At 40.0% G+C, this 22,210-nt stretch overlaps 1 protein-coding gene across 3 annotated transcripts; it reads left to right on the top strand.

The window, feature by feature from the left end:
- Positions 1–4,311: 4,311 nt before the first annotated feature.
- LOC142108248 (serine/arginine-rich splicing factor 5-like) lies at positions 4,312–21,856 on the top strand. 3 transcript variants are annotated; one of them, XM_075191874.1, is made up of 8 exons: positions 4,312–4,380; positions 6,699–6,829; positions 8,615–8,685; positions 10,479–10,598; positions 11,664–11,733; positions 18,109–18,182; positions 19,066–19,176; positions 20,888–21,856. In XM_075191874.1, exons 2-8 carry the CDS (start codon positions 6,704–6,706, stop codon positions 21,084–21,086), a joined length of 771 nt encoding a protein of 256 aa, XP_075047975.1. In that variant the 5' UTR covers positions 4,312–4,380; positions 6,699–6,703; the 3' UTR covers positions 21,087–21,856. The 3 variants fall into 3 exon arrangements, with proteins under 3 accessions (XP_075047975.1, XP_075047973.1, XP_075047974.1); XM_075191872.1 differs by having other exon boundaries at positions 4,313–4,479; XM_075191873.1 differs by having other exon boundaries at positions 4,314–4,479; positions 20,891–21,856.
- The last annotated feature ends 354 nt before the right edge of the window (positions 21,857–22,210 follow it).

Genomic DNA, 22,210 nt, shown 5'->3' with positions numbered 1-22,210 from the left:
ATACTGAGTGTGCTACTCTGAGGAATCTACATGAGCAGAAAGATCATCCAGGCCGCTAGGTTCTGTTGCAGTCCTGCTCCAGCTAGGCCCAAGGGTCCCGAATCGGATCAAGAAATACAGTCGACCGTAACATCAGGCCTCTATAATCAATGCAGGGGCGTAAACCTCCATCTTTTTTCTTTACGAAGAAAAACCCAGCACCCGCAGAAGAAGTGGAATTGCGAATGAAACCTCTCTCCAGATTCCAGAGTACATGAATATGGTCCAATCAAGATAAATGTGAATAATTTAAGGAAGACATTTCTTATTGCGGACAGGTAATTAACAAAAGCAGTCCAAAGAAAAAACTCAAACAGTGCTGTAAGCACCACAACCACAATCTGTGGTCCAGTTCAGATCTTATCTATAGCTAGTGAATTATTATTACAAATTTCTACCATAGCTATCAACAGTATTACACCCAATCAATGCTGTGACCGGATGGGCTTACTTTGCCACCCAATCTGAGTAGGATGTTGCATAGTTTATCATGGTTCCTGTCTCACCATCAGTAAACAACTGTTACTGTCCAGTTCTACTGGAGTCACCTGCCACCACTCACCTACTGCAAATGCCAACTGTGCAGTAGTTGTAGGAGGATAGTGCTGCCACCAACAGGCTCCTTCACCAGCACCTGGAACTTGCATCTCTTTGCTGTTGGCTGATTGTAACCTCCTGACCACTTACCGCTTACTATGGGTAAGGACGGATGGATAGACAGCAGTCGGGTTTGCTGCCAGGCTGTCTGTCCTGTCCCTGATAACTTGGAGAGACAGAAAACCATGGAGAGGGAGAGAGGCAGGGCCTAATCGATGAGATGAAGATAAGTAACAAGTGCTAGCTGCCCTACTTGTGTTTTAGCCTAGGACAATTAAGACCACTGTTTATGTGAAAACAAAAGAAAGATAGCCTGGCCCTCTATATAAATCACTATGTGTCAGCTTATACATAAATAGGAGAATTTTCAGGGCAATATAACTATATTGGAAAAAAACTCACCTGAAATATCAAGGCATCTCATGTAGATGTGTCCCTAACATGTAAAACAAATACTGTATATATTCAGGGTGTCACAATTGAAACCTTCTCTGATCCTCCATCTTTCAACAGGAGGACTGGTCAACAGAAACACCTTTGACTCATGATCTGGATGGGAGGATCAGATCTACCAAATACTGCAGATGTCTGGTATCCGTCGTCAACCCCACAAGAATATGATGAGCTATGTAAAGCCTGTAATTATGGTCTATCCAGAAGTGCTGGGTGCACACTACAGGTTTTTCAGTCGATTATCTGGCCAATCACACGATAAACAATCGTTTGGCCCAATATCCCATTAGTGTGTACGCTGCAATGATGAATGATTATCGTTCCAAAGCACATCGTATCGTCTGATTTGATTTTTAAACCGGACTAAAAGTCTTATTCAACGATGGAACAATCTCATTCCGATTCTGCAGTGTGTGTGCACTCATGGCCGGCAGTGTCCATAGATCTCTATGGAGTGTGCAGAATCACAATCTTTTCAGCCGATGGTTATGACAGATGAAGAGCACAGATCTGAATATAAATCTTGTAAAATGTGTATAGTATTTACATATGAATCAGCATGCTGATTGGGACTTTCTTTGTGTTCAGTCATTGGTAAAATCGCTAACGAAATCGCATCAGGAGAAGAAGTTTTCTGTAGTGTGTACCCAGCTTAAGGGCTTTGTGAGTTAGGACCTCCATCACAATTGTTTGTCCTGAATTGATTCTGACCAGTTGTTATATATGAAGCCGTAGGGCTAAAGTTATAGTCCTGCTGGCAAGGATTTTCCTGGATTTGGACCACAATAAGGTGAAGATCTTGGATGGTATACCCATTGATGTGTTACAGGGAAGTCATTTTGGGCAGTCTGATCAGCAGGTGTGATGAACTTTGCTACAAGATAAGCAGTGGCTTTCACATCCCTCGAAGCCAAACATGCTCCTCAAGCATTGAAGCATGTGTTTAACTGGGTGTGGTTCTCCAATGGGGTGGTGACTAATCAGGGATCTGAAGTCTATAGAAAGTTATGCAGACTCTCTGGGAAAGATTTGTGGTGAGACCACTCTATACTTCCCCTTACCTTCCCCAGACTAAATGAGTGGTGATCAGTTCAATGCGACCCTCAAGCATTTGCTGGCAAATATATGTAAGCTTGGAGAATGGATGGGCTTCTTGAAGTAGCTTCTCTTTCCTTATAGAGAAGTGCAATGTGAATCCTCCCCGTTTGAATTGCCATATGGATGGTGGGTCCTGGGATCACTTGACCTTACCTGAGATAGCTGCTGAGGAAATTTACTAACATGGAGGACCTCATTGCTGTCTACTTAGTAAAATTCCGAGAGAGGCTGAGAGACCTGTTTGAGATGGCTTAGGTATGACCTCTAGGTGGTACAGGGCAAGCTAAAGCGAGGCTATGACTAGTGCTCCAGGAGTAGGGAACTTAGGAATGGGAAGAAAGTTCTTGTTATGGTGCCCTCGTGAAGGAATATATACAACCATACAATGTTATGGTGTTGGACTACACAATCGCCTTATGTCAGGACTCTGTCAATATGTATATCGTAGATCAGACCCCAGTATCTGGTAACCCCTGATATCCAATAGTCTCTGTAGATACAGCAAATGTATTCAATGATACATATAGCTAGATAAAGGAAATGTAGACCTGGTCTGTGGTTTGGAGTTGATCAAGAAAGGCAACAGTCTCCTGATATACACTGTGATATCAATCTTCTAAGTAGCTAGAGTGCTGACAGAGAGAAAAAAAACACCACAGCAATGGAAGACAGAATTGGATCAGCATATTACTGGTAGATGAGCATTAGTCAGATCGAGCAGCCAGGTCAGTATGGCGGGCAGCGAACAAGTGATGGTCAAAGAAACCCGAGTCAAATGCACAGAGCAATGGTAACAGGTATGGTGGATACTAAGCAAATACACTCAATAGTCTGCCAAGATTGCTGGCACTGATTGCATCTTATAGCCACTGGTATGTACAGGCTGTACTTTTTAAAATGACGTTATTCACTTGTACACATTCATTAATTTAAAGAAGTGTGACTTGGCTACATTGATTTCTAATTTGTTTTTGTGGGATTCAGACCCCTCCCCTCAGGTGCTGCATGTTTTAAACATGGAGGCACAGGGACACCCTGAATATACTTGTTTCACCACATGCTAGGGACTCGCCTGCAGGATATTCCTTGACATTGGCAGGTGAGCTTATCCTAATATAGCTATATTGTGCACAAAATTCTCCTATTTATGTGTATGGTGACACATTGTGTATATGTTGTTTTGGACCACCATACTATCTTTTCTTTTGTTTTCCATTTAAGGATCACGTATTTCCAATTTTGGTGGATTTTCATTTAGTGTCACATATTTTTGTCTTTTTTATTTCATTGCATAATCATCATATAGTTTTTCTTGTCTAAAGCTGGGTACACACTACAGAAATTTCAACCAACTTTTTATGCCGATCGATGTTCCGATCGCTTGGTCCATGGACTGCATACACACCAGCCTTGTTTAGGACGATAAAGGGAAGAGCGGACGTCCCTTTAGCGACTTTTTACAGCCGTGTTGTCGTGAGCAATGACTGTAATTTCATACTCACTGTTGTGGATCGGTCGGAAGTTTATACACACTACACAGCGGAAACGAGATTGGAACGAAAATATTAAACGGTACGACCAACCAAATGAGGTGACAATCGTCCATTTGGGCAGACTTTCGACCATCGTGTCACTGCACACACTGACCCGACTTTTGAACGAGCGGTCGTATGTCGGCTGGTTTAGCCGATTATTGGATGAAAACTGTGTAGTGTGTACCCAGCTTAAGAAAGAAGTGTAGTATTTGTGGATTACTTTATAGTTCAGCAGATATAAGGCGTTAGGTGTGTGTTCTAAGAAATGTATTTACATCTGTTCAAGTGTCACCTTTTTGAGCATAATTTAAGTGGTCAGCATGATTATTCAAAACTACATCCAGTGCACTGCAGTTGTATATTAATTCAGTCAGAAGTAAGTTATTGTGCAGGCAAATATCTTCTGCGCGAATTGGGTAAGGTACCTGGGCCTTGTTATGTCAGTCAACGAGCGAAGGGATCATCTTACATAGAAATATATTTGCCTTTCAAAAGAATTTCCCTACCCAAGCCCCGCCCGGCGGATACAGATTGATGACGTCAGAGGCTAACTTGTTCCCATGACAACACGTCCCGCCCCGTGACCGCCATCTTGTTCAGAGTCACATCCGGAGAGTCCTCGCCGCCATTTCATTCTTGGGAAAGAGCGGCTGCGTTGGTGAGTGTTGATCTCAGATTGGGTGTCGTTTCTGTGTGATCGGTAGGATGGACGGGAGTTACAAATCGAGCGGCGGCGGTGGCGGCTTCCGGGACTCAGGTATATAGCAAACGAGGAGAAATACTAACCTACATGTTACAGCATATAAGGCCTGAGAACGGCAGGAGAGTGCGAGGCTCGGAGGGGCCTAGGCAGGGGGAGCGGGATCTGGTGTGGGGGCCGGTGATATTGCGGCTAGTTGATCCCATATGGCGACCGACGGACACGCACGATTAGATAGGATGATGCGTGTCCTGTGCAGATTCCTCCCAATGCACCATAATAACCGCATCACGCAGCCAGTCTGTTACGGCCTCTCCTATGGACATTATATCCCAGCAGTGCAGAGGTGTAATCTGCAGCCTTACACCGCCCACCACAGCCCCTTTATGGGCCACTATTTTTTTTATTTTATGCCGAGAAATATACAGGACGGTGGAATATATGGAGTTTATTAGCGCGTATTTCCTCAAGTCCTAGGGGATTAGAGATATGTAATCACAGTATATTATATAAAAGCCAATTGCCCTGGTGGGGGCATCCTCCAGCATGCAGATTACACAACTGCGAACTACTAACTTTAGTCAAGGGCCGAGGCCTAGCTAACCTGTGGTGCTCCAGGTGTCGTGAAACAAAGTCCCAGCATGCACAGCGAGCTGATAGCCGCCTGGGACTTGTAGTTTCCCAACGCCTGGAGAGTCACAGGGTGGCCAGACCTGCTATAGGTACTATAGAAGTACATAGGTTATACTTACATGTGGTAGGGCTCATTTACGGTGTTCAGTCACTATGCATTGTTCTGTCTGCAATGTGCTCAAATCAGCTAACGGTGAATGGGGCTGAAAGCTGCTCAGACTGGCCTTGCAAAAGGATTTACTGATCCTTATAAGAAGTGCAGAGGCCATATGAAAACACTGTTCATCTGTCCTATTCTGTGTATGTATATTCAGGGCAGAACAAAGATTAGGGGGGGGGGTGATACATGTGGTCACACATGCATTTCCCCCAGATAAATGGCTATCTATTTGATCTTAAACTAAAATTCAATCATATTTGTGTAATCCATCCTCCTTATATGGTTTTCTGGCCAGCATGTCTTCATATTGCTAAATGTGCAGACATGCAGCAATTTTACCTTGCACTGTGATCGTATTCAGTGAGATCATATAATTATGGCTAAGAGCAATCTAAAGCAATGGCAGCTAAAAGATCAGTAGTGGGAATCCTCCTTGTACTCTCTCTAATCACTTGATTTTAACAGTGTGTGTGTGTGCTAAAAATGTGTTCCCTTAATTTTATTGATTATGTTTATACTAATATTGGTCCATTTCTCTAATATAAGTGTTGGTTACATTTTGTTTATTCTTTTGTATTATGTCCTTTCTTTAGTAGGTCACAATAGATCATGGTAGATACTACAAATATATGTTAGTTCCTTTTGAGCTAATAGTTCTCTCCCCAGTATGGGTGCCCATGTGATCATTACTGGAGGTAGAGGATACAGGATGCAATTTAGTGGTCAAAAACCATTCAAAATGATCTAGAATTGCCGGCAGTGACAGTGCGGATACTTTTATCTGGCTTGTTTATAGGGTACATACATTTTATAATCCATGTCTGCCCAAAGTAAAGGGGTCACGTGTTGACATTAATGGTTTAGATTTGCAAATAGTTCCATATATTCAAATTAAATAATATTTACCAAAACGGTACATTATTGAACAAATAAAGCATGCATGCTACTAGTAATTGGATGGGCTCCCTTTTTACTATTTTAAACATATGCTAATAATTAAAACATTTAATTTTTTCAAACTCTTGATATAAAATAGGTTAAATGTTTGCCCCATTTGAAGCCTTTTAAAAAGTAAAATAGACACCCTTCTCATAGCCTTCCACAAGTTACCACCATCTCCATAGCACCAGCTGCAGGTCTTGCCCTGCCATTTAGACAATACGTACAGGACCAAAGCTGCTGGCATTTCAGTGGCTCGTTTGTGGCAAGGCTGGAGTACACTCCAGTATTCTTAGCCATGACTGAAAGGAGAAGACATGGAGCGTTCTTTGGGCTGGAATCCTGAAAAATCCCAAGGTACCTGTAATACAGACTCTCGCAATGCTGAGTAGATGACATTAATGTGTGGGCATGCTAGTGGGAGACTGTTCTCTTTAAAGAATGGTTTAATTAAAAAAAAAAAAAAAACTTGGGTAAGTTGTATGTGTCTTGTTTTGCTTACAGTAAACTTATGACCTTTTTTTTTTTTTTGTTCTATCTGTAGATAAAATGAGCGGATGCAGAGTGTTCATAGGGAGGCTCAGTCCTCACGCCCGTGAAAGAGATGTGGAAAAGTTTTTCAAAGGATATGGACGTATCCGAGAGATAAACTTAAAAAGTGGATTTGGTTTCGTGGTAAGTTTTATGCAGTGTAATAAGTCAAATTGAACTATTCATTTTAGCATTGCTTTTATATTAAAATTACCTTTCCACAAGTCTTTTATATAATTGAGATAAATTAAGAACCCCCGCCCTTCTTTTTGAATTTGTTTTTAAAAAAATTGTACACTTTTTTCAGCATATTATGTGAGGAAACGTGTGTGTGTGTGGTCACATGACTGCTATTACAATCAGTAATAAGTAGTGGTATTGTAGAAGATTATATAGCTACAAGACTATTTTGGGGGTTGTAATGCAAATTGTGAATCTGTACATTGGAAAAAGCATTGATAAAATGCGTTACAGGCCATCGACTCAGAGATTAGTATATGATCCCTATTACAAGAACATTATTGCACCTTTCACACACCTGAGTGCAAGATAAGTGGGTGTAGCTTCCTCAATGATCCCATTAGTCAGGCTAATATGAGCAACTATTGGCACTACAGTTCTGTTTTTTTTGTTATTGAACTACCCCTATGAAAATCAGTCCATTATGGAGAGTTGGAGTGCTGTTAGTATATCTGGGCAAGGATGGACTGCGCATTGAAACTAATCTCCATTTCTGTGAATGAAGCAGTATTGACTTGATGCCTGCTGTAGTTCCAGCGCACGGCAAATGTGGTCATTACTATCAAACTATGAATGTACAGCGTTAATATGTGAGCTATCTCTTATATGGGCAGGGTTCTCCTAAAGAACCTCAGAGCTTATGTGCTAAATTTCTACATTGCTGATCCCTGACTCTTAGGTTTATTTATTACATATATCAGAATTACTGCCAACTAACTGTTAGAACCTCTATTTGTGGTTTGCATAATTGATTGAAACATTAAATACCTGGTTAACTCCCCAATATTTTTTTGACACTTTGTTAGTTTAGTTTTATTTAGATTTTAGGGCATTTGTTCAACACATTTTTAAACTTGTGTACTGTAGTAAATCTCAGGGTCAGCTTGCCTTAGCAATGACAGTGTTGCAAAAAAAGAAAAGGGCATGTTGGTGTCTAGTAGTGGTAATTATCCCTGTCAAGTACATTCAGATACAATCTTACAAATGCATGTTACAAGCCTAGGTACGTTAAATTGGTCTTTGCATGAGTCTTTTAGTCATTTTAATTTTTTAAAACCTGTATGTCATTTTATATGTATTAGAAATTAAATTAGATGGAAGAGTTTCTATTTAATAAACAGATGTTGGCTGTATTGGACACAATTTAGCAAGTTCTTTGTGATAAGTAAAATTTGTCCTATTAAGTGATTGATAAGTAGAGCTATATTGTCTCTACTCCTGTGATGTAAGATATTTAGCTATTTCTTCACAGCATCTCCTCTCCTCAGAATACATCTATAAATATATTTTATGTAGCACCTGAGTAACTGTGAGTTTAGTATATTTGCAAAGTAGAACATTATGGTGGCTTTGGCTTTTCAGTGCGTTCTCTTTATGTTGGCGTAAACAGATGTCTTATCTTATAATTGGCTTGACATCTTGGCTTCAACACAAAGGAAAGATTGCATATAAATGCTAAGTATACATTTCTAATGAATTGTGTTCATTCTTTCTATCCACATCCTTCAAGTGGTTGGACAGTGGGGATGGGTAGACATACAAACCTTAAATACTAGTTGTTTTATAAGATACTGTGTTTTGGGCAGTGTTCACATGGAGGGCTTACCACATATGTTTGTAGCTGGTAATTGTAAAACTTGTTTTGAAAACAGCAGCACATTATAATTTACCCCTTTTCTTTTATTACAGGAGTTTGAAGACCACAGAGATGCAGATGATGCTGTGTATGAATTGAACGGAAAAGAATTATGCAATGAAAGGTATAGTCATATGTACCGTATTTATGTAGCTTCAATCTCTGTGGTTAACATCAACCTTTTTCAATACTGGGCTGTTAACAACTTTGGGGGTCTTTTTTATGAATCCATTAGTCATGCAAAAACTTCTTTTCCTCATGGTTTGGTCATTTTAGGTATAATGTTAGTTTAAGGAAAGCCTAATGCAGGGTATTTTGGGCATAATACTCGATGTGGACTGTGGCTTGGGCAATTTTATCAAGCTCCGGAAAGCTTGGCGTTTTGGAGCTTGACCCTGGTGAATCTGGTTGCATTTCTGCTCTCCTCTGGGCTGTTTAACGGAAATGACAGAACACAGAATTTTTATTATAAGGCAGTCACTGCCTGAAGAGCTCCTATCGAACGCACTTTCCCGACGTGACTTGTATATTAATTGCCCCTAGAAGTCATTTTCTTTAATTGCGGTGACTGATACTTAATGGGGCAAAAACCCCATAATTCTTAAATAGGCCCCTTGGTGACCCATCTTGAAACATCCAGTGGTGCTCTTCCTTCAGTGCCCCTGGTGTTAAAGCATATGTTGTGCCAACCTATGTTCATAGGATTTTAAGTCATGCTTTGTAATAAAAGTAAAGCACATTTTCCTGTATTGCTTTTTTAAAAAAATAAAAAAATACACTTTCCAATGGTCCACACATTCTGGTACCAAACCTCTAGTAAATGTAAGAGGTTTCAGGACCAATGTAGAAATCTGGTTGAACTAAGTGGTAAATAACAAAGGACTGGATGATGGCTAAAGCCATTTTGTCCTATGTGTTTGTTTTTACCTATATAAACAAAACATATGTGTTGCCTTGGGCAGTACAGGGATGATGTATAGGCCCTGTTACCTCCAGGGTCTTGGACACCACGGAAGAACAAGGTGACCACTCCTTCAGCAGGCCATCCCTCTGAGGGATGTTGCTAGCTAACCAGTTGGTGAACTTGGGCCCAGTCCTCTGAGCTTTTAGCCAACTTTGTTTGAATGTACTCTTCTTTCTTTACTGTACCCAAGCTTCTCTGAAAGACTGTCTTGGGACTCTATGTACAGAGGTGGAGAACGCTGCTGAGCAAGTGCTAGAAGAGCTCATGGGGTGTTGCCCCTCCCCACTAATATCACATTACTGTTTCTGGCAGAATCCCTGAGAGCCTCTCCATGTAATAGAAGTTTATAGTCTGTAGGAGGAAAATCATGTTCTTGCTTAGTGTCCAACCTCCTGGAGGTATCCTGATCTACTCTCACTGTTCTTGTATTTCCCAGTATAATACACATAAACAGTGTTCCTTGTTGTTGTATTTTTTTAAAACAAGCGCAAAAGTGCTGTTTTAACCCTGTATGGTCATTTGTCCAAGGGGAAAAAAATGAATATACTACTGTAATTGTGGGGCAGCACGGTGGCTTAGTGGTTAGCATTTCTGCCTCAAAGCACTGGAGTCATGAGTTCGATTCCCGACCATGGCCTTATGTGTGGAGTTCGTATGTTCTCCCCGTGTTTGCGTGGGTTTCCTCTGGGTGCTCCGGTTTCCTCCCACAATCCAAAAACATACTGGTAGGTTAATTGACTGCTATCAAATTGACCCTAGTCTCTCTGTCTGTATGTTCGGGAATTTAGACTGTAAGCTTCAATGGGGCAGGGACTGATGTGAGTGCGTTCTCTGTACAGCGCTGCGGAATTAGCGGTGCTATATAAATGATGATAATGTCATATCAAATCTGGTTTGATCATCTGAAGTGGAAAACTGATTAGGTTGTTTTTTTTTCCCCCACGTGAACCCAGAGTCACAATTGAACATGCCAGAAATCGCAGAGGAAGAGGAGGCATGATGGGTGGCGGAGGTGGAGGTGGCCGTTATCCCATGCGCTTTGGCTATCGTCAGTCAAATAGTGGTGGACCTAGGTAATGTCATTTTTCAATATTCTTGCTTGTATCAGGTACATATACTCATTTGCATGCGCCTCTCTCCTCTGCAGTAGTTCTTTAATTTGTTGTCCTGTATGTCACTTGTCATTTGTTGAGACTTCACAGGCGGGGGGCAACTTGTGCTCTACGTTACAGTATTACTTCCCCAATGTTCAGCAAGCCACTCAAAAAAAAATAAAAAAAAATCTTGAGGGTGTATTGTCAACATAAGGGAGGCAAAATAGACCACCCTCACTTCAGAACGGTGCAAGAGGGAAATGCCCCTTCAAAGAACCAGAGGTAGAAAACTTGGCCACACTGCCTTTCAAACCTTTACTGGGGGCTAAATAAATCTGTGCAATCACGATAGTGCTGCACTATGAAGGGGCATGTTTACACACCGCTCATCACCAGTCATTGATATTTCTGCTCTGTCACTCAATGTACTGTACAGATCACTGATGCTATGAGAAAGCAATAGGCTCATATGTCCTGATTCATAAAGGATTATAACTTGCGTTAAAAAACAGCAAACTAGCATGCACAGTGACCGGTCTTCAAGTACAAGCAGATGAGAAGAAACCTTTTCATTTTCATAAGGGTATAAGTACGCTCTCTGTTACTTGCAGTGTGCAGTCAGATGGAACAGATTATATTGCATATATGCATTGTGCATATCCTACAAAGTCACATTAGAATTTTTATTTCTTAAACATAAAGTTCAAATATCAGGATGTTAATGCCTAGTGGACATGAAATGCATTTTTAGTTTCTCAATTGCCAACGTGTACTGTCATGCATTCGTTTCCATCATCACTATCAATCCACTTACGAAAACCCATGTACCTGATAGATGCCCAGAGTTTGAATTGGCCGCGTGTTCTTGCACACCTTTACTGTACATTGTCTGCATCCATATGCCCCATGCCACCCCCGTTCCACCCTTCAATTCAAATTCCATCAGAAGTGCCATTTGCGTGTGTCTTAAGTTTCCTCAACATATTTTTGTATTGAATTAATGTGATTGCAAATAATGTTGCTTGCATTTGTGTCTGTCATTAGGTATGGACCCCCAGTTCGTACCGAGCACAGAATAATCGTTGAGAACCTCTCCTCCCGTGTCAGTTGGCAGGTGAGACTTTCAGAAGTTTTAAACCTAATGTACTCTTAACAAAAATAATTTTTTGTTGACATTTTAACACTCCTGTTAAGTACATACGCTTCTTGTTGCATAATGATTTAGGTAAAACTGCACTTGGAGTGTTGTCCAGAGTAATTATCTTTTTAAAGTACAAACATGTTACATAATGCTAGAAATCAGACCTTGGTTATATAAAAAGAAATGCAAAGCGTGTGAGATGTGGTTGAATTCCATATCTCTGGTTTTTAATTCACAGTAATATTACCTTGGTGGGGGTCCTTCTGAGACCCACCCACATCTCGCTCTACTTAGCAGGGCTTGGGACTCCCATATAGCCAGAGATCACAGATGGTCATAGACAGCACTGAAAGTCCAACAAGGTGGCTCTAAGTCTTTTGGTTTCGAGTCGCTAGATTAGTTTTCTACATTAAAGGGCAAAGTTCTTGGCTATATGTGAATGCTGTGACCCTGCCCAATAGAGCAAATGATTTAGGGACACCCATGAAATGGCTATTGTGAATAAGTGTGTTTAGTACAAGTGTTATTTAAATGTAATTCCCATTGTAAGTGCTTTATATCTGGACAATGCCCTTCTTTTGTTTTGTTTTTTTTTCCCTTTTAGCCCAAACATAAATGTATGCAAATCGCTTTTCTTTATCTGCTACTCCTATAACTACCGTACTGTTTTTCTGTCTAACCTTAATGTACAACTTCTATGTGCTTTGCGCTGTTGAGGGTGTGAGGTTGGAGGGTTTCAGATGAGTGGATTCCACTACGGGAAACTGTAATAGTGCAAAATGAGCTTGGGGGTTCTTTTTGTTTTTTTTCCCATTCGCATTATTAGGGGGGTATTCAATTGACGGCGTGATCGCCGAAAATTCCGCGCTCAAAGAATATTAGCGTTAATACGGTAATTACTCGCTGGATTTCAGCTCGCAGTTTCCTGAGCTGCGAGCTGAAATCCAGCGAGTAAATTAACGGTATTTACGCGCAGGATTACCGTATTAACGGTAATATTCTTTGAGCGCGGGATTTTCAGCGATCACGCCGTCAATTGACTACCCCCCATAAAGTGTGTAACCTCTGGTTTAGTTGCATTCATTGTTGCCGCTCACTCAGGCCTAATTGCAGCACAAAATTCACTTCCTGTGCAATTAAACTGCTTCTTACATTCTATGTAAATATGTGCATTTATCCACATGTTTACATTACCATGGGGGTTGTTTTGTTTCTACTTAGAGCAGTGCAGCCTTGGTGCCAATGTTAAATTGGTTGATACAATTACAGAATCTTACTGCTTGGATGTAACCTGTAATATTAGTCAACATAGCATGTCCTGTGCTTGTAACCAATCAGGTAGGTGCAAGTATCCCCCTCTCAATGCCTAGCACAAAATGTGATTTTGTGGTAGATGACGGCAGTTCTGCTTCACATGTTTCCTAACAGAAAATGTCTGGCAGTGTCAAAATGATGGCAACTTTAACAATCTATGAGCTATATTAGACATTTTAAACCCTGACTAATAGCTTTTTCCAGGCGTACAGCTGCAATAGCTGTACATCAAGGGAGCTTCCCCTGTCCTGTAAGGTTTATGAAAAATTAACATGACTTAAGAAAATGCTACTTAAAATTTGCAGTCAGGCAAACAAGATGGCACCAAAAGCATTGTTATGCTTTGTTTGGAGTAGAAAACACCGGAATGTTGGCTCAATTAATGTATCCTGGAGTCCCTGAGGTAGCATATTTAAGTTTGTGGGATTTATGTTGGTGTTTACATATTCTGTGCACTTTTATGGAATCATTTGTAGGATTCTACACATTTGTAAAATCTCTGCCTTTCCATTGATTGCAATGTATTTTAAGGCAAGCCTGGACAAATTGAAGTGATGACATATGGCCATCACCATATGGGTTGTTTTGTATTTTCTTAGTTTAGTAGTGAACGCATGTCTCCTTGATTGTCTGGCTCCTGAGCTTTACACACTTTTGCATACCTTTTTATACTGTCCATTTTACAAATGTTACAGTCCTTAACAAATGACATTACAGATAATGTATTATGAGGATTTCTTCGTTCTTAGAATCGTATATAAAAAAAAAAAAGAGGAAACAACCAAAACACATGCATTTTGCCAATATTTCACTTGAATCAGGCCCCTACTGTCAGTGCAGATGACTATGGTGTCTGTTCCTTCACCACTGGGGGGCAGGACAGTCCATATATAGCAGCTTAACTCTTGAAGATGACTTCTAGAGCTAGAAACCCCTGGTACGGAAAGTAGCCTTCAGTTTTGTTTTTCCTGCCAGGGTCGGCAGTCTGGGGTTCTCGTGTTTTACTGTAGTTGTGTGTTGGTTTAGATTTTTATGTAAATGTGCAGTGCCTTTCAGTTAGGAGGGTTGTGCAGTCCCTTAATTACTGTTTGTTCTGATAGTTGGGGCTGGGGAGGTATCTTATATTTCTTGGAGGCTCTTCTCTTCATTGCTCTAATTGGAAGCTAAGGTTTGTGGTCACTAACCTGGACTCTGTCTCTCCATCTGAGGGTAGATTGCTATTTCCCAGAGGCAATGCAGGAACAGGATTCTAGAAAATTCTACCACCTCTGCCTATGTTGCAATTAAACAATTACTAAAAATCTAAGATCCGATTGAAACCCCAACTTTCAATTTGGTATGGAGCATTTTAAAACATCAAGGATTAAACTTTTTTTTTTTTTTTAAGTCGTGCTTTTGGGAAATGCTGGTTTTCACGTTTTGAGTTGGTGACCTTGGAATATTAACTTTCTCAAGCCTATTCATGTGGTATATCAAATTGAAGCCTGTACAATTTCAGAACAAAATGTTTTTTGTAAGTTCGTGCATGCCAAAAACTGTGGATTTCTGAAAAATGCAAAACGTTATGAATCAAAAACTACATGATACAACCTATTCAAACTCAAGATTTGATGTATGCTTTGATAGCCACATTAAGTATATTGAGTGAAATCAAAATTGGGAGACCTAACGTAAAAAAAAAAAAAAGAATTTGATCAGTTGATATGGAATGGACCCTTGACTACCATTCCAGAGAATAAACCTTTGCTTAACAAACCCAAGATGCTGGCAGCGCTTGCATTAAAGGCAGCTTGTTCTGCTATGTCCAAAGTGGCCAGTGCCTTTTGTGTACAAAACCAGAGATCCAAATCTTCATATGTCTTAAATATGTTGCATATATCTTTGCGCAGGAGGATTGGAGATGACCTTGAAAGATGTACCACTTAGATATTTTTTTTCTGATCACAAATTCTCAGAACTTTAAGAATAGTATGCTCTTATGGGGACAAAACTAGAGCGTGAACTTGTCACATTTATCAATGTGTATGCCACTCTTCCAACTGAGATGCAGCGTTATTCTGAGAGTCTGTGGGCAAACGTCATAAAACAGCTCTTTGCAGAGCGTTTCCCCTGATTTGCTGCAGTCGTCAGCTTTGCTTTTTATAGGTCTGTATATTTCCTGCATATTAACTTCACCATTCCCCACAGAAGTATGTTTGCAGTGGGGCAGCAACATTTCTAATTCAAAATCCTTCTGTTTGGATTCTCAATACTGACAGTATTTTCAAAGTTGTAGCTAACCATTGTAAATGGGATATTCCTTTTTCCAATTTGGACTACGTTTTTCTCAGAGCATCTACTTGGCGCTGTGACACTCGGCATTGTCTGCAGGTAATTCTAGATTTCCTTTGGTTGGTTAACTTCAAGAAGTTCTCTACATGTGTTCAGAACATTTATGTAAATATTTGATTCACTTGTGATGGTCCTGGTTAGAGAGCATTGGATGGATCTCCTTTGAGGCAGTCGGGAGTGCTTCTGGTAGGACAACGACGCTATGATTACCTTTAACGGCCACCATGAACCAAACCGCGTTGCAAGAGGTCTTCAGAATAATAATAGTGTGCAGAACATCGTATTACATAGACAGCATTGTTTGTTCTAGGTTGGTGGTGGTACTTCACACTTAGCATTAACTGTTTGAGTACCTGCTCACTCAAGGATCAGCATGTCATTCCAATCTGTTTTCCCCACCTGTCTGTCCGGCACTTCAATCTCCGCTCTGGAAATCCGAAAGCTGCTCTTATCTGTTGTAAACCCTAACATACGCCTTCCCTCAAAGTTCAGCATTGGGGCTCTTTTACCAACAACCTCTTCATCTGGATAGCTTCTTCCAAGCAGTCTTTCATCCATCTGCCATCTTAAAAAGCCTTACATTTAACGGCGTTCTCCATTTGAACATCTTTTATCCTGTGACCTTACATTTCTTACATGTGAAGTCTCCTTTCTCTTGGCTATCACAGTGGATATAGGGTAAAAATTGGATTGCAATATTGAGTCTGGGGGGATTTTCAAAATTGAAACAGATGGGCGGTTGCCTACTCTGGATTAATTTCAAATATAAGTGCAGGATCGCAGGAGATCCAAAATAGGTTGAACTTGATGGACTGGTGTCTTTTTTCAACCTCATCAACTATGTTACTATGTTACAGCTTTGGGTGTTGGGGTAGTGCTAAGACTTGTAAGGGTTTCTCTTTTTCTTTGTTTTTTGTTTTTTTTCCCTCCACCCCAACCGTTTCCACAAGGCTGTGGCTTCTGTTCCAGTTACCATGAAAATAGTTTTTTCGTCATTTTGACCACACCTGCACAATAAAGATTAGAGGTTAATCCACATTTTGGATGCGGTACCGACCCTTCGGTACTGTGGGTCCATGAACTTATTCTATCTGTTTATTGGATTCTCTCTGTCACCTATCACATGGCACTCGAGGTGTCCTGCCGCTAGATATCAGTATATATCTGGTGTATACAGCCAATTTGGGCGTCAAGCACGTTCTGTGAAGGTCACTTCATGTATGTGGTTTCTTCTTGGGCATTACTTAATGTCCTCCCCACATCTGATTTGTCAGGTGGCCATAAAGCCATCCCTTCACGTGTTTTACAATGTCCCTGTGCCCACCTGTCTGTTTCCATTTGAAAATGAAAAATTTTAGACCTCTGTCCCTTATTTTATAATGGTTACCTTCCCCTATAATCAGTTTCCAGGCATTTTTCATAGCTTTTGGACCTTCTAAGTTAACTACACTGACATAGAGGCTGTTCCAAGGAAAACTTGTTATTTTAATCGTTTTAAATACTTTTCTTGAAAGCCCGAAATGTCAGTACAGTAAGGTCTTTCCTTTTTGAGTTTTTTTTTTTTTTCTTAGCTGTTTTGACTCCCAAATACGGGCTTTGTTAATCAAAACTAAAGGCAGCTTCCTCTAGCAGTGCTGTCTAGAGCTAGGAGGAGTTAAGTTATGATCTATGGATTGTCTTGCCTCCTAATGGTGAATGAACAGACTCCGTCATCTGCACTGACATTTACGAGCCTCTAAGAAAAGGATTTAACGGTAAGTGGGAAAAAATCCAGTGTCCCCCATTTTTTTTAATTTTATTTAAGTTGCTCATCTACTTTTTGTTTATAAGCGTATTAAACTGATATTGATCCATCCTGTGTTGTAGTAAATACGTTATTTTTTTTTCACAATCGTATATCTAACCACGTGCATTTTGAACCTCTTTTAACAGCCTTTCTTTGGGTTAAGCCTCGTTTCTCTTGTGTGGAGGAGACCCCAAGAGTTTTTGGTTTGCTAATGGCTGAAATTCTAGGGCTGGGCCTGTTCTGAAGTTTCCTTTTGGTTCCTATCACCCTCCCGCTTTGCCGATCTAGATCTTGGTTTGCCCAGATTTGAGCAAGAGCGGCTAGCTCAGGTCAGCCTCAGGTTCTCTAGCCACTTCCAGTGATTGCATCCAGTGGTTTCAGGGTTAACATCACTCACTTACTGAGATTCTGGTGCTCTCCTGCCGCCTTCCACCCTTCTCATGTAAGTGAGTTGCTCACAAGGTCAACTAGGTTATGGACAAGCGACTCTTTGCTTAAGGTACCTCCGACCACTGGTTGTATGTTGTGGTAAGTAAATTGGGTTTGAAATAATATAATACCAAATAATAAACTCAAATAGTTAAGTATATGTAGCAGTGAGTTTGTTACATATAGAGTAATCCACTTTGTTTATCATACCATTACCATATGTTTGTGTTCCTAATGTAACAACAGTACAATCTGTTTTAAGAGTGTTTTAACATGCTTCTCCTGTGCTTACACTGCAAACACTTAATGCATCTGCGTAATATATTATGTAGTTCAGTTTTCATACATGACACTAACACTGATTTATCCTAGGATTTTTAGTTAAAACAAAGTTCCTGTCAGCTCAGAAACAATATTTTATACTTTTCTTTTTATATAAAAAGCCTGAGAGCAATTTTTGAAAAGTTAACAAATCTCAATTGTTTCAGGATCTGAAGGATTTCATGAGAAAAGCCGGAGAGGTAACTTATGTGGATGCTCACAGGAGTAACAGAAATGAAGGGTATGTTCTTACCATAATGTTGTGGTTTACTGTAGATTATTATCTTTTGTTATAAGGAACAAAATTCCCTTCACTATGGAAATGTATTTGTACGGCAATATATTGTGTACACAGTTTCTTTCTCTTCCACCAATTCTAGGAAAATATTATTATATTGTGCAGTGAGCACCTAAGGTTTTATGTCCCTGTTCTGTAGATCTTTCAATCCAGATTGAGTCTTTGAATACTTTTATACCACATTTCAGTCAGTGACCTCGTGTCTTCATCTGGTCTTGGAACTCTGCTCTTTTCTATAAATGGATTATTACGTTGTGTCTTTTGTACCCTCTTATATGTATACAGCCATTTGTTTGTCGTCTTTGAGTTGTTTTAAAGTAGCGTTCGCAATGATTTATCTTGTGCAGAGAGAATGGGTAATCTTCCCGATCCGTCTGCACAGTGATGGATTTGATGGGTATTACACTAGGTCTACTGACGAAACACTTATTTTAAAATGTAGCTCTTTGAAGCATCACATATTGGTGTCTGAGTTATGAGCGCTGCATGGTAACTGGGTCTACAGATCAGTCCTATGTTACCATGCGGGATTTGCATGTGAGTAACTGAGCAGTTTATTAAGTCGGTGTGATGTGAACTTTGTTGTACAGCAAATTTTTAAGGAACATACAATGCCTTTATAATTGCATTATATAATCTTCTATCTCCACATAGGAGAGTGTATTTATAGGCGATAAGAGACCTGCCATACTGAAACACGGATGCCAGGATTTATTAAGCATCACAAGGAAACAGATTTTGGCTACTGTTACAAAACAAATCTTCAGTGTATATGTGTGTGTTTATGCCCCACGTGTATTAAGATTGGGGTATTTCTATTTTTAAGGGTTGTGGAATTTGCATCCTATAACGATATGAAGAGTGCTTTGGACAAACTGGATGGCACGGAGCTTAGCGGTCGTAAAATAAAGCTAATTGAAGATCGCAAAAAACACAGGTATGTAAAGTGTACTCTGTTGGAAGGAGTTGTGACATAATGAGCTCTTCATTTAAATGTTCCTCTAATTTTATGAGCTTGTTTACTAATGGTGAAAAACCAGCTAAGCATTTTTTCCTTGGTCTAATTGTTTGGATGCTAAGTTGGTAAAATAGCTGCATGCTCACTTCTTATTCTATTCACCTACTACAGTTGTATAACTAGAGGCATGAGCCGAGGAACATTTTAATTTGTTTAATTTGTTAATTGTTAAAAGTGTTTATAAAGATTTAAAAAAAATATATATATATTTCTTGAAGGAGAAGTGACAGTTGGAAGTGGTTGGTGGTTGCCGGGGGTGACAGTTGGGAGTGGTTGGTGGTTGCCGGGGGTGACAGAGTGAGAGGAGTGTGATACTCAGGACCGCTGAGAGAGATCCCTGTGTCTGGATAGATGTGGCGATTAAATTGAAGGATGAGGTGATGGAGAAGAATGATGAGGTGATGACGTGGACAAAACCACGTTAAAAAAGGGCGCTTATGTCGGGAAGTAACGCTCTTCCTCTGAGGAGGCCTGGGCTATGGCCCAAATGCATGACAAGAACCTTTTTAAAACCTTAAGTAGCTTGATGAAGATGAAGGATGAGGTGATGGGGAAGAATGATGAGGTGATGACATGTGGACAAACCACGCTAAAAAAGGGCGCTTGCGTCGGGAAGTAACGCTCTTCCCCTGAGGAGGCCTGGGCTAGGCCCAAATGCATGACACCTTAAGTAGCTTGATTTGACTAGAATGCATGAGTATCATGCACGGGTTAACTTGTAGATATATAAATTAGAATGACATGTCTATTACCATAAAAAACAAGATTTACGAATTATGGTGCAATGAATGGTTCTGTACAGAGTACTTCAAATTACATTTATTTATATAGCAGCAGCAGCATATATACTTCAGTGCTTTACAATTGGGAACAAACGCAGCAATAAAACAAAACTGTCTAGACAAGTCAAAGACCAGACTTTTTTTCTACCTACTCTTCTGTGTGGATTTTGAAAGACAAGTAAAATCTCTCTTCTAACCCCATGTATGCAAAGCACTGCTTATGGTCTATATTTACTTCCCAGTCTGTGTCATGGATAACAATGCCATCTGCCCACCCCTCTCCCAATCTGTAATCCAGAAGGTGGCAGTGGGAAAGGAAAATGCAGGACTCCTGTCATGGAGCCCTGCTGGGAGATTGATAACTGTTGGGTACCACTGCAGGACCCTTGCTTCTGGTCTATAGTCCCAACACTGACGGATGGGTCCGGGTGCTTGTCAAAACTGAGTGGCTGGCTGTCCCTAAATGGTTTCCTGTTCCCCAGCTGCTTCCAGGGTTACTGGTTCACAAATTCAGTATTGCAGCATTCTTTAATAGAGTATCCATCTGTATGAGGAGTTTATATTTTGTTAATAGGGTTAATGAAACACATGTATTACTAAGTTTATGCACAAGACTGACATGAATAGCTCCACATGAAACCTTTGAGTAACTAGCCATTACGAATTGTAAAATTTCCGCAGGGACTTTTTAAATTGTAATACTGCTTCCCCACGCCACACATTTCATGTGCGGTAATTACTATCCTATACTGTTTAAGTTAATCTGTACTTTTGTTGATGTATTCATGGTGTTGTTGTATCGCTGCTGTATTTTGTACGATTACTGAATGAAAATGGTTTGTCCCCAGAAGCAGATCCAGGTCAAGAAGCTACTCCAGATCACGTAGCAAATCTAAATCTCGTGGCTCCTCCAGATCTGCAAGCAGATCCCGGTCTCCCAGCCGTACACCTGAAAAGAAATACACTCCGAAATCTGCTAGTGGAGAACCAGCCCAGAGCTCTCCCAAACGCCAGTCTCGATCAAGTTCTGCTGAGAGCCGCGGTTAAGAGATCTGTTTGTGTAGAAATGCTGAATGAAGATCAATGTGCCCTAAAAGTGATTAGTGGGAGTGAAAGGTGTTGTTCACTGTTTTATGTAACCAAAGCGCCTGTAAAATAATACGGCACAAAATGGTGGCCTAATGCTTTGTTTTTGTAAATATGTGATCTGACCCTTCTGCTAGACTAGAGGATTGAAGAGGGTAACTGAACCCTGCTATGTGCATTTCTCAATTAGAACACACTTAAGATGACTTTTCACTGTATAGATGAGTGAAACCCATTTGATTCCCTTACTTTTATGAAGTAAATTAAGATAATGTGTATGTAGTTTTAGGAGTTGGTGTTCATTTACATTGCCTACTGCCCAAATGTTCTATTCTTTGTGACTAGTTTTATGTGCACTTCTGCCAGTGTTGAAATGTTACCCGGATAACTTGCTTTTCAATGAACATATTAAAATAATAAAAAAAAATCAGAGTACACATTAAAGGCAGGTGCACATGATTTGTAATATTTCAAGCTCATTTATTTACAGCTAAAAACTCGTTTTTTTTTATTGGCTTTATTAGATGTTATGCGTCTGATGGATGAACCTTCAGTTAAATGACATTGAATACAGAATAGTCATCTTTAAATTTGGTTTTGATAAGTTTCTAATCAAGAATGCAGAGTAAATTTTTTCTTTTTTTTTTCTCTCCCTTATTTTTTTGGTATGTAGAGTAGTTCTAAAATATTTCGAAATAAAGAAGATTTGATTTATGGTTTTATTCTTTGAACATTTGTGTTCTATTTTCGTTTTTTTTTTTTTTGTTTTTTTCTTCTGCAACTATAGATTGTCCGGTAAACTAGATTGGAAGCAGTTTTCCTAGTTTAATGCTGTACTGAATTGTTCTTGTAATTGCTTAGTTTTACATGCTTTTTGTTTAATTAAAGTTTAAAGGCAGTTTTGGTTTAAAACAAAGTTTGTAAAAATATAAAGTCCATCCATGTGGACTTTTGTGTGTTCAGTTACTTAAATGCCACATCTGGTGCTCTTATTGTGTATCGGGCACTACCAAGTTGGGACGAGGTGGGTGTATGCAGGTGGACAATGCCACTAAAATATTTCTAGGTAAACATTATCTACAGTC

This window comes from Mixophyes fleayi, chromosome 12, assembly GCF_038048845.1.
Source record: "Mixophyes fleayi isolate aMixFle1 chromosome 12, aMixFle1.hap1, whole genome shotgun sequence".
In the NCBI taxonomy this organism is placed as follows: Eukaryota; Metazoa; Chordata; class Amphibia; order Anura; family Limnodynastidae; genus Mixophyes; species Mixophyes fleayi.
This window is presented reverse-complemented; position numbering and strand designations above follow the sequence as displayed.